This window comes from Maniola hyperantus, chromosome 3 (assembly GCF_902806685.2).
Source record: "Maniola hyperantus chromosome 3, iAphHyp1.2, whole genome shotgun sequence".
Lineage (NCBI taxonomy): Eukaryota > Metazoa > Arthropoda > Insecta > Lepidoptera > Nymphalidae > Maniola > Maniola hyperantus.
In genome coordinates this window covers 16,391,645-16,405,938 of record NC_048538.1, presented here as the reverse complement: position 1 = coordinate 16,405,938, position 14,294 = coordinate 16,391,645, and the positions used below count along the sequence as shown (strand labels likewise).

Below are 14,294 nucleotides of genomic sequence, written 5' to 3'. Positions count from 1 at the left end.
TATAGATATTCAAAGTAAGAAGTAACCACAAACTCTCAGTATTTGGATTTTTTCCTATACTTGTGCTATAAGACCTACCTACCTGCCCATGAACGGGAACGGGTATATAACGCTTAAAAAAACTCCTCACGCGCCATATTTTTACTGTCAAATTTCATGTCAAAAGTACGATTTTAGCTTGTAGTCTCAAAGGCGAATCGTACTCTTGACATGACAGTTGACCCATAGAGTTAAAATGGCGCGTGAGGAGTCATTTTGTACGGACTATAGGTTTTCTCGACAAACACGACAGACGGACGGACAGACAGACAACGAAATGATCCTATAAGGGTTCCTTTTTTCCTTTTCAGGTACGGAACCCTAAAAAGCGATAAAACGTCAAAACTTACTATCAGTCGACTTTGAAAATAAATGAAAAAGCACCTTAGTTGATAGGACGTTTATTTATAATTAAATAATTTACATCAAACGTATGGAAATAAATTATATACACTTATAATATTATAGGAATATTCAAAATAAAACTTTCTACCGAATTTAAAACAATATAAATTAGTGGTCTTCAAAACACTCGAGAGCTCTATATACATACAACTATATTACAACTAATATATACAGGTACGCGGCAGAAAGTAATGTACATCGACTTGTAGAAGGAGATAGCAGATTTGTAGAGCATTGTCTCTGTCATTATGCAAATAAAGAATTTCTATTTCTATAGTGACGTGATCAAATCAGAAATGAGGAGATCCGTAGGAGAACTAGAGTAACCGACATAGCTCAACGGGTTGCGAAGCTGAAGTGGCAATGGGCAGGGCACATAGTTCGTACAACCGATAGACGTTGGGGTCCCAAGGTGCTAGAATGGCGACCTCGCACCGGAAGACGCAGCGTTGGAAGACCCCCCACTAGGTGGACGGACGACATCAGACGAGTCGCAGGGAGCCGCTGGATGGCGGCGGCGCAAGACCGTGGCGTGTGGAAGTCCCTACAAGAGACCTATGTCCAGCAGTGGACGACTTTTGGTTGACGATGATGATGATGATTTCTATAGAGGCCGACAACACGTCATATTATAGGTATGACACAGACACGCTCTACAAAGCCGATGATGTACATTACTTTCTGCCGCGTACCTACTGTAAGCTGTAATACCAGCTGATGCTCGCCACTTCGTCACACAGGTTTTTTAGAAATCTAAATCCATGTGGATTTAGATTTCTAAAAAACCTGTGGGAACCCTGATTTTTCCAAAACAAAAAGTATACTATGTCCATGTCCAAGATGCAAGCCGACTTTATACCAAATTACGTTGACATGGGCGGTGAGAAGGTAACAAACAGGCAGACACTTTCGTTAGTATGGATATGGATTAGTGCTAATCGTTGCTAAGTGCAACACCACCTAAGTAGTTTTTTTGGTGTTTTTAACATTTCGAAGCCAATCTTTAGTACAGAGAATCGTCGTTTTGACCAATCAGAATAAAAAAACTTTCAAATTTCGGCCAATCAAAAACAAGAAAACGGATGACGGAAGTGCAGTGCGTAATCGCCGTAAGATAAGTTTGAATTCGACGTCTTAACGTGTTTACGTAACGCTCGCTAGGTAATGTTAGATTCGAGTCCGAAATTGACAATTTGCACATAACTGTTGGGACTTTTGCCATTAATACTTACCGAAAATTTTGGGTTTTACTGGAAAATGCTAGGATGTAACATACTTCGAGCTAAGACCATAAGGTTGCAAAGGCCACTTACATTATTGCTTATGAAAGCGCGCGTTAGGCCACATTTGTGCTGGCGAGCTCAATTCACTAAATATTTTAGTATTTAATATATTTTTATACTTACATAAAATTTAGTAAAATTATAACAGACTATAAATAACCATATACTTTAGTTTTCCTTTGTTTACTTATTAGGTAAACAAGTAGCTTCTCGCTGAAATGAGATACAGTCATAGTGCAACTTTACACAATGTGATCCAACAGAAACATGATTTATCAATTAGCATCCAATCCAAATTATAAATCTCTTGAACACTCCACCCCCTGCTTTCATCCAAAATTAATAATAATAACAAAATAAAGTCTGTACATCAATAACTGTACATCTGCACAGATTATGTTTTGTGAAGTTGCCGATAAAAAATATAGTTTTGCTGGTGGTGGTCCAGCATCAAAAAAAACACGTTCTAATCTAACTTAACTTTGTTCTTATTCGCAATGCAACGCTTCTCGTCACAACTTTAGTGCAAACTAGAAGTTTGGTGGTCACCTGTACATTAATGTACAGTCGGCAACAAAGCTAGGTATAACAATAAGAATAAGAGTAAGAATAATTTATTTTGAATTTAGAATTTAGACACAAGAAACAAGTTTCCTACCCTCTGCACTAGGAAAACCCTATATTGCAGAAGGCAGTTACAATTATGCACAATACAAGTAAGTATGCACCCGTCCATACTGCTGTACTCACAGAGTCGCTTAATCGTTACTTAAGTTTAGTTAAAACGAGACAGATTTATGTGAGAGATTGATGTCTGTCTCGTTTTAACTAAACTTAAGTAACGATTAAGCGACTCTGAGTTTGGCAGATAGTCGCTTGTACTGGCGGGTGCAAACCTAGCTTTATTGCTGACCCTACCTAATGGGTTAATGTAGCCTTAGTTTAGAGTTTAGACACTGCTTGATATAGGCACTAAAATTAAGAAACACCTAAAAAAATAAGTTCATCTATTTTAGTAAGGAAATATTTTTCTCTTTTAGATAAATGAAAAGAGAGCGAAATGTATTGTAACTTGTATGGAATATTCTTAAAAAGCCCTAAGGATTTCGATTTATACAAATACTTATCAAGTATCAACAAGAGCGAAGCGAGCGTAAAGTCACTAATTTTAAGAATAAATTATACAAAATCTAAAAACGATTTCCCCCTAGATACAAGCTTTCACTGACCATCAGGGAGGTCCCCCACGGCGACTTTTTGCAGCGACTCAGTTGCGCGTCGGTAACGCTACTTTTTATTGCATTTGCAACGCGCGACAGTACGTCATACAGCGTGGCTAATTCCGTTGTACACAATCTCTAAACTAAACTAAAATGACACGTCTAAATCTATTGCTATCCCTTTCATAATGTTGCTTGCGGAAAAGGATAGCGCTAGATTTAGACCTATTAATTTAGTTAAGTTAAGAGATTGTGTACAAGAGAATCGGCCCCAATGTACAGGTAAATAAAATAAATAAATAAAAATATTTTTTATTCAATTGGGTATTTGGCTGAAATAAATTATTTCTCAGTGATTATTAAATAGAGGCTCTTCCAAAATACGTAAAATATACGTCCTTTGTTACTTTTAAGTGTATTAACCATTTTAAATTATCGAGTAAACTAAAAAAGTACGTCATCATGATGTGACGTCACATTCCAGTATTTCATAGAATATCGCATACTAAGCGCGCGTTTTCACGTTAGGCAAAACGTTAATGATTTGACTAGTTGTCAAATACCGTATTGGTCAGTTGAAGATAGCAAAAATTTGGTATTTACTTCAAGTAGTACTGTAAGTCTCCATTCTACTCCATGGGGCAACCTCCCTAAGACTGGGGTACACGATGCGTTGCGGCGCCGCACCGCAAACATTTCACCGTATCAGCGGGCACACGAGCGGTGCGGCGCCGCAACGTCGTTGTCGCAGCGGCGCCGAAGCAGTGTTGGACAGTATGTCAATAAAAACAACTGAGCGGTGCCGCTCAGACGTCGCAACGCATTCACCCCTCCCCGCCTCGTCTCGGTGGTTGCAGGTCCGGCGCATCGTGTGACATGCCACAGATATTTCTATGTATCACGACGCAACGACACCGCTCCGGCGCCGCACCGCCGCCGCAAATGCACGGGGCTGCAATGGCTTGTATAGTACGGTATAATAACATTGTAAATTGAAAAATTAAAAGAGCAACCGCCGAGTTTCTTGCTGGTTCTTCGCGGTAGGAACGGCATTCCGAACCAGTGGTAAATTAAACCTGACTATTCATAAGCACTTTTAAAAAGTTTACATGAATAAAAAAACATTCTATTCTATTCTATTCAACGCACCGTGTGCCCCCGCTCTTAGAATCAGTGTAAGGTTATTATGCATAGCAGTTTTTCAGTTTAGTATTTTGGTATGTGCTGTACAGGAGTGCTTGTGTGTTGCGAGGCACAGCGTGCTCCGCGAGGCACGGCGTATCCTGCGAGGCACGGCGGGAGTGTCGCAGCGGGGGTCACGCGAAGATGAGCCACAGCACGAAGAGGATGGCCACCCACAGGAATATCTTGGACAGGAACTGCTCTTCCTCGTACTGGGCGGTGCCGCGGGGCGCTGGAAACAACGACAGCACTGCTTATTCATCATCATCATCATCATCATGATCAACTCATCGCCGGCTCACTACAAAGCACGGGGCTCCTCTCAGAGTGAGAAGGGTTTTGGCCATAGTCTGTACCACGCTTGCCATGTGCGGATTGGTAGACTTCACACACCCTTGAGAACATTATGGAGAACTCTCAGGCATGCAGGTTTCCTCACAATGTTTTCCTTCACCGTTAAAGCAAGTGATATTTAATTACTTAAAACGCACATAACTCCGAAAAGTTAGAGGTGCGTACCCGGGATCGAACCTCCGACTTCCTAACCACTAGGCTATCACAGCGTTGTTTACATTAATTAGGTTACAGTGGAGCAATAATTGTATGTAGACTATCGTTTTTAAGAGTGAGTCCCGAGTCAGCAGAAGGCCAGTCTCCATTAGATAAAACAAGTTCAAGGCGATCATATTACCGTCACAGCATGCCGCAATCTTTGCGCGGCAGATTTTGACAACCTTTCACTTTGAAAACAAGTTTTTTTTAGGGTTCCGTACCTCAAAAGGAAAAGGGAACCCTTATAGGATCACTTCGTAGTCTGTGTGTCCGAGAAAACCTATAAGGTACTTCCCGTTGATCTAGAATCATGAAATTTGATAGGTAGGATAGGTCTAGCACAAGTAAAGGAATAAATCCGAAAATCGTGAATTTGTAGTAACATCACAAAAAAATGTATTTTCGATTTTCAAAGTACGATAACTATACCAAGTGGGGTATCATATGAAAGGGCTTTACCTGCACATTCTAAAACAGATTTTTATTTATTTTTATGCACAGTAATTTTTGATTTATCTTGCAAAATGTCGAAAAAAAAAAACGACTGTACGACGGAACCCTCGCTGCGCGAGTTTGACCCGCACTTGGCCAGTTTTTTAGGTACTCTGTTGGCGCCATCGTCACTTAAATATAATGTGAAAATTATGTGAGTTTATTTATAGCTAGATGTAAGTGTTGAAAATAAAATAACAATATAATATATAATAATTTTTTTCACGCACAAAAATAAACCAAAATGGCGCTGATCAAATTAGGTCATTAATCCCCATTTCAATGACTTTTTACCCAACTACGACAAAGCCAAAAGGAAGGTTTATGATTAAAGCCGTCTATGTATGTATATTCCACGGTAGCGCCTAAACTATTGAGAAGATTTTAGTGAATGAGATGTCAAACGATTCCTTATTATGGTCTGGGTAACAGAGGCTACATAAAATAAATATAGTACAAGTAGCTTATGCTCGCGACTTCGTCCGCGTGGACTACACAAATTTAAAACCCCTTATTTCAACCCCCTTAGGGGTTGAGTTTTCAAAAATCCTTTCTTAGCGGATGCCCACGGCATTAGCTATCTGCATGACAAATTTAGGCCCGATCCATCCAGTAGTTTGAGCTGTGCGTTGATAGATCAGTCAGTCAGTCACCTTTTCCTTTTATATATTATTTAGATATTAAAATATAGGTGCCAAGCGAAAGAAAAACAATTCTACTATATTTCAGCGTTTATTTATAGTCGGGTTTTAGTTAGAACTTTATTTAGTTAAATGTACGAGTGTATGGCCAAATTGTTTCAAGATATTCAGTGGAATAAAATTAACCTCGTTCCAATCAGCTTTTATGCAAAAGAATTTGCGTGCAGTCACCTTGCCAGCCGCCGCGCCGAGTGAGAGCTCAAACCTACATCGTCTAATCACTATGCGGTCAATGACTATAGTATTTAGGGTTCCGTGCCCGAAGGGTGCCAACGGGACCCTATTACTAAGACTCCGCTGTCTTTAAATTTTCACAGAATGTGTATTTATTTCTATTGCCGCTACAACAACAAATAATAAAATTTTAAAATGGCCGCCACGAAAATTTCATGTACCTACGATGGTACGGTAGTATGGTCTGCTAGTATGACTCGCACTTGACCGATTTTCATTAGGTATTAGCAACTTATAAAAATGTTATTAGAATAGAAATGACATTACAATTATTGTAAATGATTATTAATATTTGCACGACGAAAAGTGACCATTACTTGAGCAATTTTCTATTTATTATAGATTGAATTTCAACGCAGCATAAGATAGATCCTGTATAGCATCAATGCCAGACTTAGTTTGACCTAGGCCGCATATTAAGAATTCCTCGTAGCGCTGCAGGTGTCGAATGTCGATACGTTGACGGAATGGCGCCATAATTAGGCGCCATCTCCACGGACGAAAGAATCGCAACGAGTCCGTCCTACTATCGTCGGATAGTCTCCACGGTACAACGATAATTCCGCATTCATCCAGCATATCGTCGCGACTAGCAACAATACGCCACGAGACCGCAACGGATCGCCGCATTGCGCCTTTCAACTGTGGCGTAACGTGGCGGTTTCGTCGCGAGACTCGATTGTATGTATCGTCACGAGTCGCAATGGTATCGCCGTAACACGCGACGAGTCCGTCACGTCTTTTTTCTTTTCTTTTTCTTTTACAAAAAAATATTAGTCATGTTAGTCATGACTGATATTCCCCTTTCCCCTCGAACTAAGCGTACAGCTTGTGCTAGGAGTAGGTACGACAAAAGTGTAGTGGGTGCGATTTAAACCGCCTACCTTTCGGAAATCAGTCCACTCCTTAACCATTGAGCTATGGAGGTTCATGAGTCGTCCAGAGCCACTCGTCCATCGCTGCGATACCGAATTTGTATCGACTTTTGTCAGGCGAGATTATCGTCGCGATTCTCTCATACGTGGAGATGGCGCTTTAGGCTCTGCATGTTAAACCGGCGGCAGTATTATCAGGTGCATTCATTGGAATGCATATCGCTATTAAACTGATAACTAAATATAAAGCTACATGAAGTGTTTTCAAGGCGAACATTAAACTTATCCCCTTTTTCAGGCACTGCAGGATAGAGCTGAAATGAAGAAATGCCTGAACTTGCCTTGAAGCTATTTAAGTTATATTTAGCAGTAAAAACACATTACACCTTAGCAGTTTGTATCAGAAACGTTTCGTGCGAGTAGATTGGATGTTACCACACTAAGATGCCAACTTTCACGGTTTCTCGCAGTTTTGTGGTAGAATGTTGAAGTAGAAACAGCGGGGTAGTTCGCTAAATCAGTTTTCAAAGCCCACGAGCTCATTTGACATACATTTTAATCCATTGAAGGTTTTCTATGAAAAATCATTTTAATATCCCTCAATGAGACAGCAATGTAGAACCAACCAAATACCAATGTCAAATGAGCTCGGTGGTTATGATTCATCGTTGAACACTGAGGTAGCGAATCACCGAGCAGGATGTCAAAGTCCATGGTTTGTCGCAGTTCTGTGGTAGAATGTTAAAGGAGAAGTGTGAGATGACATCTGGCACGATGGGCCGACGACCCCATGCAGTGGGTCGATGCGGGAGCGTGGTAGGTGCTAGAGAATAGGCCCATGTCACAGTGGACGGTGGATGACATACCCGCGCTAGGCCTGGGGTCGCCGAAGTTGAAGGTGGAGGTGAAGACGCCAAAGGGGAAGGCGCCGATGCCGAAGGACATGTGGAAGCCCTCGCCGAAGCCGAAGCCCGGGAAGCCGCCCGCGCTCTCGGGCTCCGTGCGCTGCCCGGCCGGCCGCGGGGGCACCTGCCCAACCAAACAAATCAGATTATCATCTCATCAGATCAGCATCGACTTCATACGCGTGAATTTAGGTCTTTTAAAATCCGGTGGGAGCTCTTTGATTTTCCAAGATAAAAGTAGTTTAACACCCCCCCCCCCCCCCCCCCCCCCCCCCGAAGCTTCCAGCAAAGCAATAATTGGGGAACATACATTAAAAAAAAAAAAAAAAAATTCCGACGAATTGAGAACCTCCTCCTTTTTTTGAAGTCGGTTAAAAAGAAAGTACCTCTACACTAAAATGATGTAAACAAATGAACGTACTCGAAACTGCGAAACAATGCAAACAATGAGGTAGGTATTTGTCTCAAAGCACCCAAACCCGTAGGTATATCAAGCTCCGACACAGTAACAGTAGCCTGTGTCCTTTCCCGGGATGTAAGCTAACTTTGTACCAAATTTCATCAAAATCGGTTAAACTGTTGGGCCGTGAAAAGCTAGCAGACAGACATTTACATTTTCGCATCCATACTTAATATTATAAATGTAAAAGTGTGTCTGTCTATCTGTCTGTCTGCTAGCCTTTCACGGTCCATCCGTTCAATCGATTTTGACGAAATTTGGTCAGGAAATAGGCTTTGTATCCCGGAAAATCAAAGAGTTCCCATGGGATTTTTAAAAACCTAAATCCACGCGGACGAAGTCGTGGGCATCATCTAGTTTATAATATAAGTGTAATTTCCTTAAAACACCTCTCTCTCAGAGATCAATGACACTTATATTTGGAGGATTCGCGAAATAAACACCTACTTGCGTAGGTACGTATTGTACGTCACGTTTACTTTATCTACCGTATAAGTATTAACCAACATACAAGTGCGATAAGAACGTATAGCGGAGGCTACGATGCAGTGGCAGCGAATGTAAAGAGGCGTCTAAATATAACTGTACAATACAATGTATTTTCAATTATCATAGTGTCCTTCCTTCGGTTGTCGCGTTGATTAATATACAACACGTTTACTAAAAGATTGGACCTGGCGTCGCGTCGATTAAAAATTAAAAACTCAACAAGGGGCATACAAAAATTCGTAGTACGTGTATGTTTCCCTCTTTGTCACTGATACACGAATGTACTACGAATTTTTGACCACTTGTTGAGTTTTTAATTTTTTTTAAATTGTTAATCGACGTCAGGTCCAATCTTTTAGTAAACGGGTTATACCTATATACGAATACTAGCTTATGCTCGCGACTTCGTCCGCGTGGACTACATAAATTTCAAACCACCATTTAACCCACTGGGATTTCGAAAAATTCTTTCTTAGTGGAAATCAATAAAATCTCTTAAGGTGACGCAGGACGCTCGACCAAAATTGGCAGCGCACGTGGGTAACATGTTTGCTTTTCACTTGACATTGTATGAGAAAGTTGAGAGGCACGATGATTTTCACTGAAATCAAGCGCGCGAAAAGGGTTTAGGAAAAGTATTTTTGAGAACAAACTGCTGAATTTATGTTTGCAAAGTAAAGTTATTTCAACTAATGAATAAATAAACAACGTCTAATGATAAATTGTTTTAGAATTTTCATATCCCTAATCTTATTTATTTACACCCAAAGTTGTCATTAATTTAGTGTTAAAATAGGAATGTTTTGAGCCTCGTAACTTTTAAATCAATATTTTTTTCAATATTTTATATATCAATAAACCTAGATAATGGGGCCGATTCTCTTGTACACAACCTCTAAACTAAACTAAATTGACAGGTCGAAATCTAGTGCTATCCTTTTCCGTAAGCAACTTTTTGAAAGAGATAGTAATAGATTTAGACGTGTTATTTTAATTTAGTTTAGAGACTGCGTACAAGAGAATTAGCCACATTGACGAGATAAATCGATATAATTCTTAGTTTTGTGCGTACAATATCGAATATTGTTGTATTTTCCCTCCTACGTTTGTATGGAGAAAGCACCGAACTGAGCTGCCTTAAAGTGGCTAATAGATAAATGTTTTTATTCTATCAATGAAATGTTGGCACATTAAGTTGAGTTGACTTATAATATCTATAGATGTATTGCATGCTATAATAGGCAGAATTTGTCTGTACCTTCATGTTTTTGTAACATCTCCACTGTTTACCCATATTCGCAATAAAGAAATTTGATTTGATTTGATTCCTACTCTTTTCAAAGAATACACCCTCCAAATTTCATGTTATAGGACCAGCGGGTTGACTGTGCGTTGATATATAAGAAGTCAATCAGCCAGGACTTTAAATTTTATATATACAGGGCATCAAATAGCTTGACTAAGCCTGATTTACGCACTATTTACTCATAATTAAATGACAAGGTGTATATAGGTGTAGGTGTATTCGCTACGACATTTAAAACTTATCATTTAATCATGCGTAAAAATCAACTACGACGAAATTATCGGAAGAGTGATGCACGTGTTTGCTACGTTTCGAAATTTCGAATACAATATCTAGGCCCTTGACAATTGAATGGGTCAGTTCATACGTAATTTATTCCATGAATCAGTACCCTTATTATAAATGCGAAAGTGTGTTTAATAGTTGAATTGTTGGTTTGTCCTTTAATCACGTCGCAACGGTGCAACGGATTGACGTGATTTTTTCGCATGGGTATAGATAAAGACCTGGAGAGCGACATAGGCTACTTTTTATTCCGAAAAATCAAAGAGTTCCCACGGGATTTTTAAAAACCTAATTCCACGCGGACGAAGTCGCGGGTATCAGCTAGTCTAAATATATAAAAGAAAAAGGTGACTGACTGATCTATCAACACAGCACAGCTTAAACTACTGAACGGATCGGGCTGAAATTTGGCATGCAGATAGCTATTATGACCTAGGCATCCGCTAAGAAAGAATTTTCAAAAATAAGGGTTTGAAATTTGTGTAGTCCACGCGGACGAAGTCGCGAGCATAAGCTAGTTATTTATATACAAATAGGTATTATTTTCGCCATCAATAACGATCGATGCTATAAGTCCCGCAAATTGCTAGTGCGCGTGGCCGCCATTTTAGTGACGTTAGCACTAAACTGAAGTTTCGAGCCGATAGTATATTTTTACTTAAATATAGTCAAATGACGTCATTTCGATGTTAATGAGACATGGTTCCAGTGCAATAGCAATTTGCGGGACTTATATTTAACGCAATCCGAATCTGACTATTATTACTTACTAGCTGATGCCCGCGACTTTGTCCGCGTGGAGTTAGATTTTTTAAAAATCCCGTCGGAACTCTTTGATTTTCCGGGATAAAAAGTAGCCTATGTCACTCTCTGAAGATCTGCTTTAACTATAGCCATGCATAAAATCACGTCGATCCGTTGCTCTGTTGCGACGTGATTGAAGGACAAACCAACAAACCAATAAACCAACAAACCAACAAACAAACACACTTTCACATTTATAATATGGGTACTGATTAATAAGTATTAAATCATTAAAGTTCAGTTCAAACATCACACGTACATTAACTATTATTATGACAATAAAACCATTTATTTATAATCTGTCATTGAAATATAGTTCATGGTTGAGCATAGATCAAGATTTAAAGTGAAGGATAATAAATATTACTGCTACTATAACAATGGTACTGATTCTGGGCACACCTAAATTGTAGAGTATTCGCATCCTCTTCTTACTAATGTAATATGAAAGGACAGACACAGTTTAACAGTTTTAAATTTAATTTAGAGCCGTCAAACCGCATGCTGCTGCCAGTTGCGAGCCTACTGTTTAAATTTGTAGTGTGCACTAAAATTTAGAATCTTCAAATGTAAAATTCATGTTCTGTCCCGTTTTAGCAATATTAAAAGGAAAAAGATGCAGATACTCTAAATTTAGTTTAGAGAAAGATAACAGAATCGGCACCAATATTACCTGCTACTATAACAATGTTACCTGCTACTATAACAATGTTACCAGCTACTATAACAATGTTACCTGCTACTATAACAATGTTACCTGCTACTATAACAATGTTACCAGCTACTATAACAATGTTACCAGCTACTATAACAATGTTACCTGCTACTATAACAATGTTACCAGCTACTATAACAATGTTACCAGCTACTATAACAATGTTACCTGCTACTATAACAATGTTACCAGCTACTATAACAATGTTACCTGCTACTATAACAATGTTACCGGTGTTTTTTTTTTTTTTTTTTTTTTTTAAATAAGAATATTAGCCATATTAAATGAGTAATGTTCCCCTTTCCTCTCCAATTAAGCGTCAGGCTTGTGCTAGGAGTAGGTACGACAATAGTGCAACGGGCGGGATTTGAACCGTCGACCTTTCGGTTTTCAGTCCACTCCTATACCGGTTGAGCTATTGAGGCTCTGTGTGTACAGTATCTCACCTTATTTCTTGGGTCCTCTTGTTTAGTGTTGCCTCTGCCGTAAAGTGGTATGACCTTCTCCCTGCTGATAGCTGCCTTGCACACTGGACACACTTGCCGACTGGGTCTCGTCTCTAACCACTGGTGTAGGCACGGCCAGCTGGAGGAAACATACTTGTTATTGTGTCTAACACTGATGTGTGTATTATGAATAACTAGCAGATGCCCGCAACTTTGTTCGCGTGGAATTAAGTTTTTTTTTTAAATCCTGTGGGAACTCTTTGATTTTCTGGGATAAAAAGTAGCCTGTATGTCACTCTCCAGGTCTTTATCTATACCCATACAAAAAATCACGTCGATCCGTTGCTCCGTTGCGACGTGATTGAAGGAAAAACCAACAAACAAACACACATTCGCATTTATAATAAGGGTACTGATAAAGCTACAGGGGTTCCAAATGCAACCTGGTCTGAGAAGAGCCTCCCAACAAGCCGGGTATTATTTGTATGGTGATACCATTTCACAATATCAGTTCCGTCCAAGTTGGTAACCAATGTTTCATAACCAACTATGAAATAAGATTTATACTTTATCTTTTCGTAACTGGTTATTAATTGATTTTGTTTGATGTTATAAGATTAAAATTACGTCGTTTCGTGGTATACGTCCCAAAAATACATTAATCTTATATTCCGTTATAAGCCCAAATAAAATATTCTTGATTACTATCTCTAACCAGTTACGAAAGCACGTAATTTTTATCGTATTCCGTTGTAATATAAATAAAACATTCTTGATTAATAACCAGCTACTAAAAACGAAGTATAAATCTTATTTAGTAGCCGATTACGGAACATTTGTTACCAACATGGACGGAATTATGGTTATGGAATATATTCCATGGAACCATACTATGACTGAAGCTTGAACTTGGCCAGCATGGTGGCCTATGGCTTAAGCCCTTCTTATTCAGAGAGGAGACGCATGTTCAGTAGTGGGCCAGTCATGGGTTGGTCATGATCACAATAATGCATGTATGAATTTATAGAGCTTAAGTTACTGGTAAGTAGCTCAGAAGACATGCTTTTAACATTTTGATGTGAAAATTATTTGGTAGGTACTTGCTTAACATCTGACTCCATTTTGTTTAGTACCAACATCAGCAGCTTAGGAGCTGCAACAGCTTATCTTGGGTTTTGTATGGACGTAAATCATGGTAAATCTCACCAGAAAAGATGTCCACACATACTGACGACGGCATCGCGAGCCGTGTCGAGGCAGATGTTGCACTCGAGCATCCGCTCGTCTCGTTTCTCCTCCTCGCCCCCAGCATCGCCGCCGGGCGCCGAAGCGCTGGGCTGTGCTTCACTCGTCTCTGCCATTACTCGTCAATAACACAACTTTTTTCGATATTACGTCACTCACAGAACTATTTTCCAAGCTTTTCCACAACACAACGACACAAACAGAACATACACTACGACGACAGTAGACTGATCGTTTTAATTTAATTCTAATCCAATTACCTAATGATAAAGAGCACGAATCACGATTGATTTTTTTAAGAGGAATACGCTCAGTTATTACTGTGTTAATTTACCAACGTGAGGATTTTTTGAGGAAACATGGAAAATTGGAAAAAATTATTACAAACCGTAGAGTTTTACGTCGACCACAAAAAATTAGACACCAAAGAGATATACTCTTTGCCAAAGAGTACAAGCAAAGTAATAGTCAAAGAGAATATAATCACTACGTTTTTGTAATAGTGTTCTATGAAAGACTAGGTATATTAGAATCATCTGGATTTTTAAAGTGCAGCCAGTATCTTTGGTTGGTTATCTCATAACCACCTCATAACCGTAAGTATCAATCGAAAATTGATTCTTACGGTTATGAGGTGGTTATGAGATCCTACGTAG

The 14,294-nt window shown here is 39.3% G+C and overlaps 1 protein-coding gene across 1 annotated transcript; it reads right to left on the bottom strand.

Annotated features, from left to right (window-relative positions):
- Positions 1-424: 424 nt before the first annotated feature.
- LOC117996123 (E3 ubiquitin-protein ligase RNF185-like) lies at positions 425-14,073 on the bottom strand. The gene is made up of 4 exons (XM_034984124.2): positions 13,600-14,073; positions 12,394-12,532; positions 7,850-8,012; positions 425-4,361 (listed from the first exon to the last, which is right to left on the bottom strand). The coding sequence occupies exons 1-4, from the start codon at positions 13,752-13,754 to the stop codon at positions 4,264-4,266; spliced, it is 555 nt and encodes a 184-aa protein (XP_034840015.1). The 5' UTR covers positions 13,755-14,073; the 3' UTR covers positions 425-4,263.
- Between the last annotated feature and the right edge of the window lie 221 nt (positions 14,074-14,294).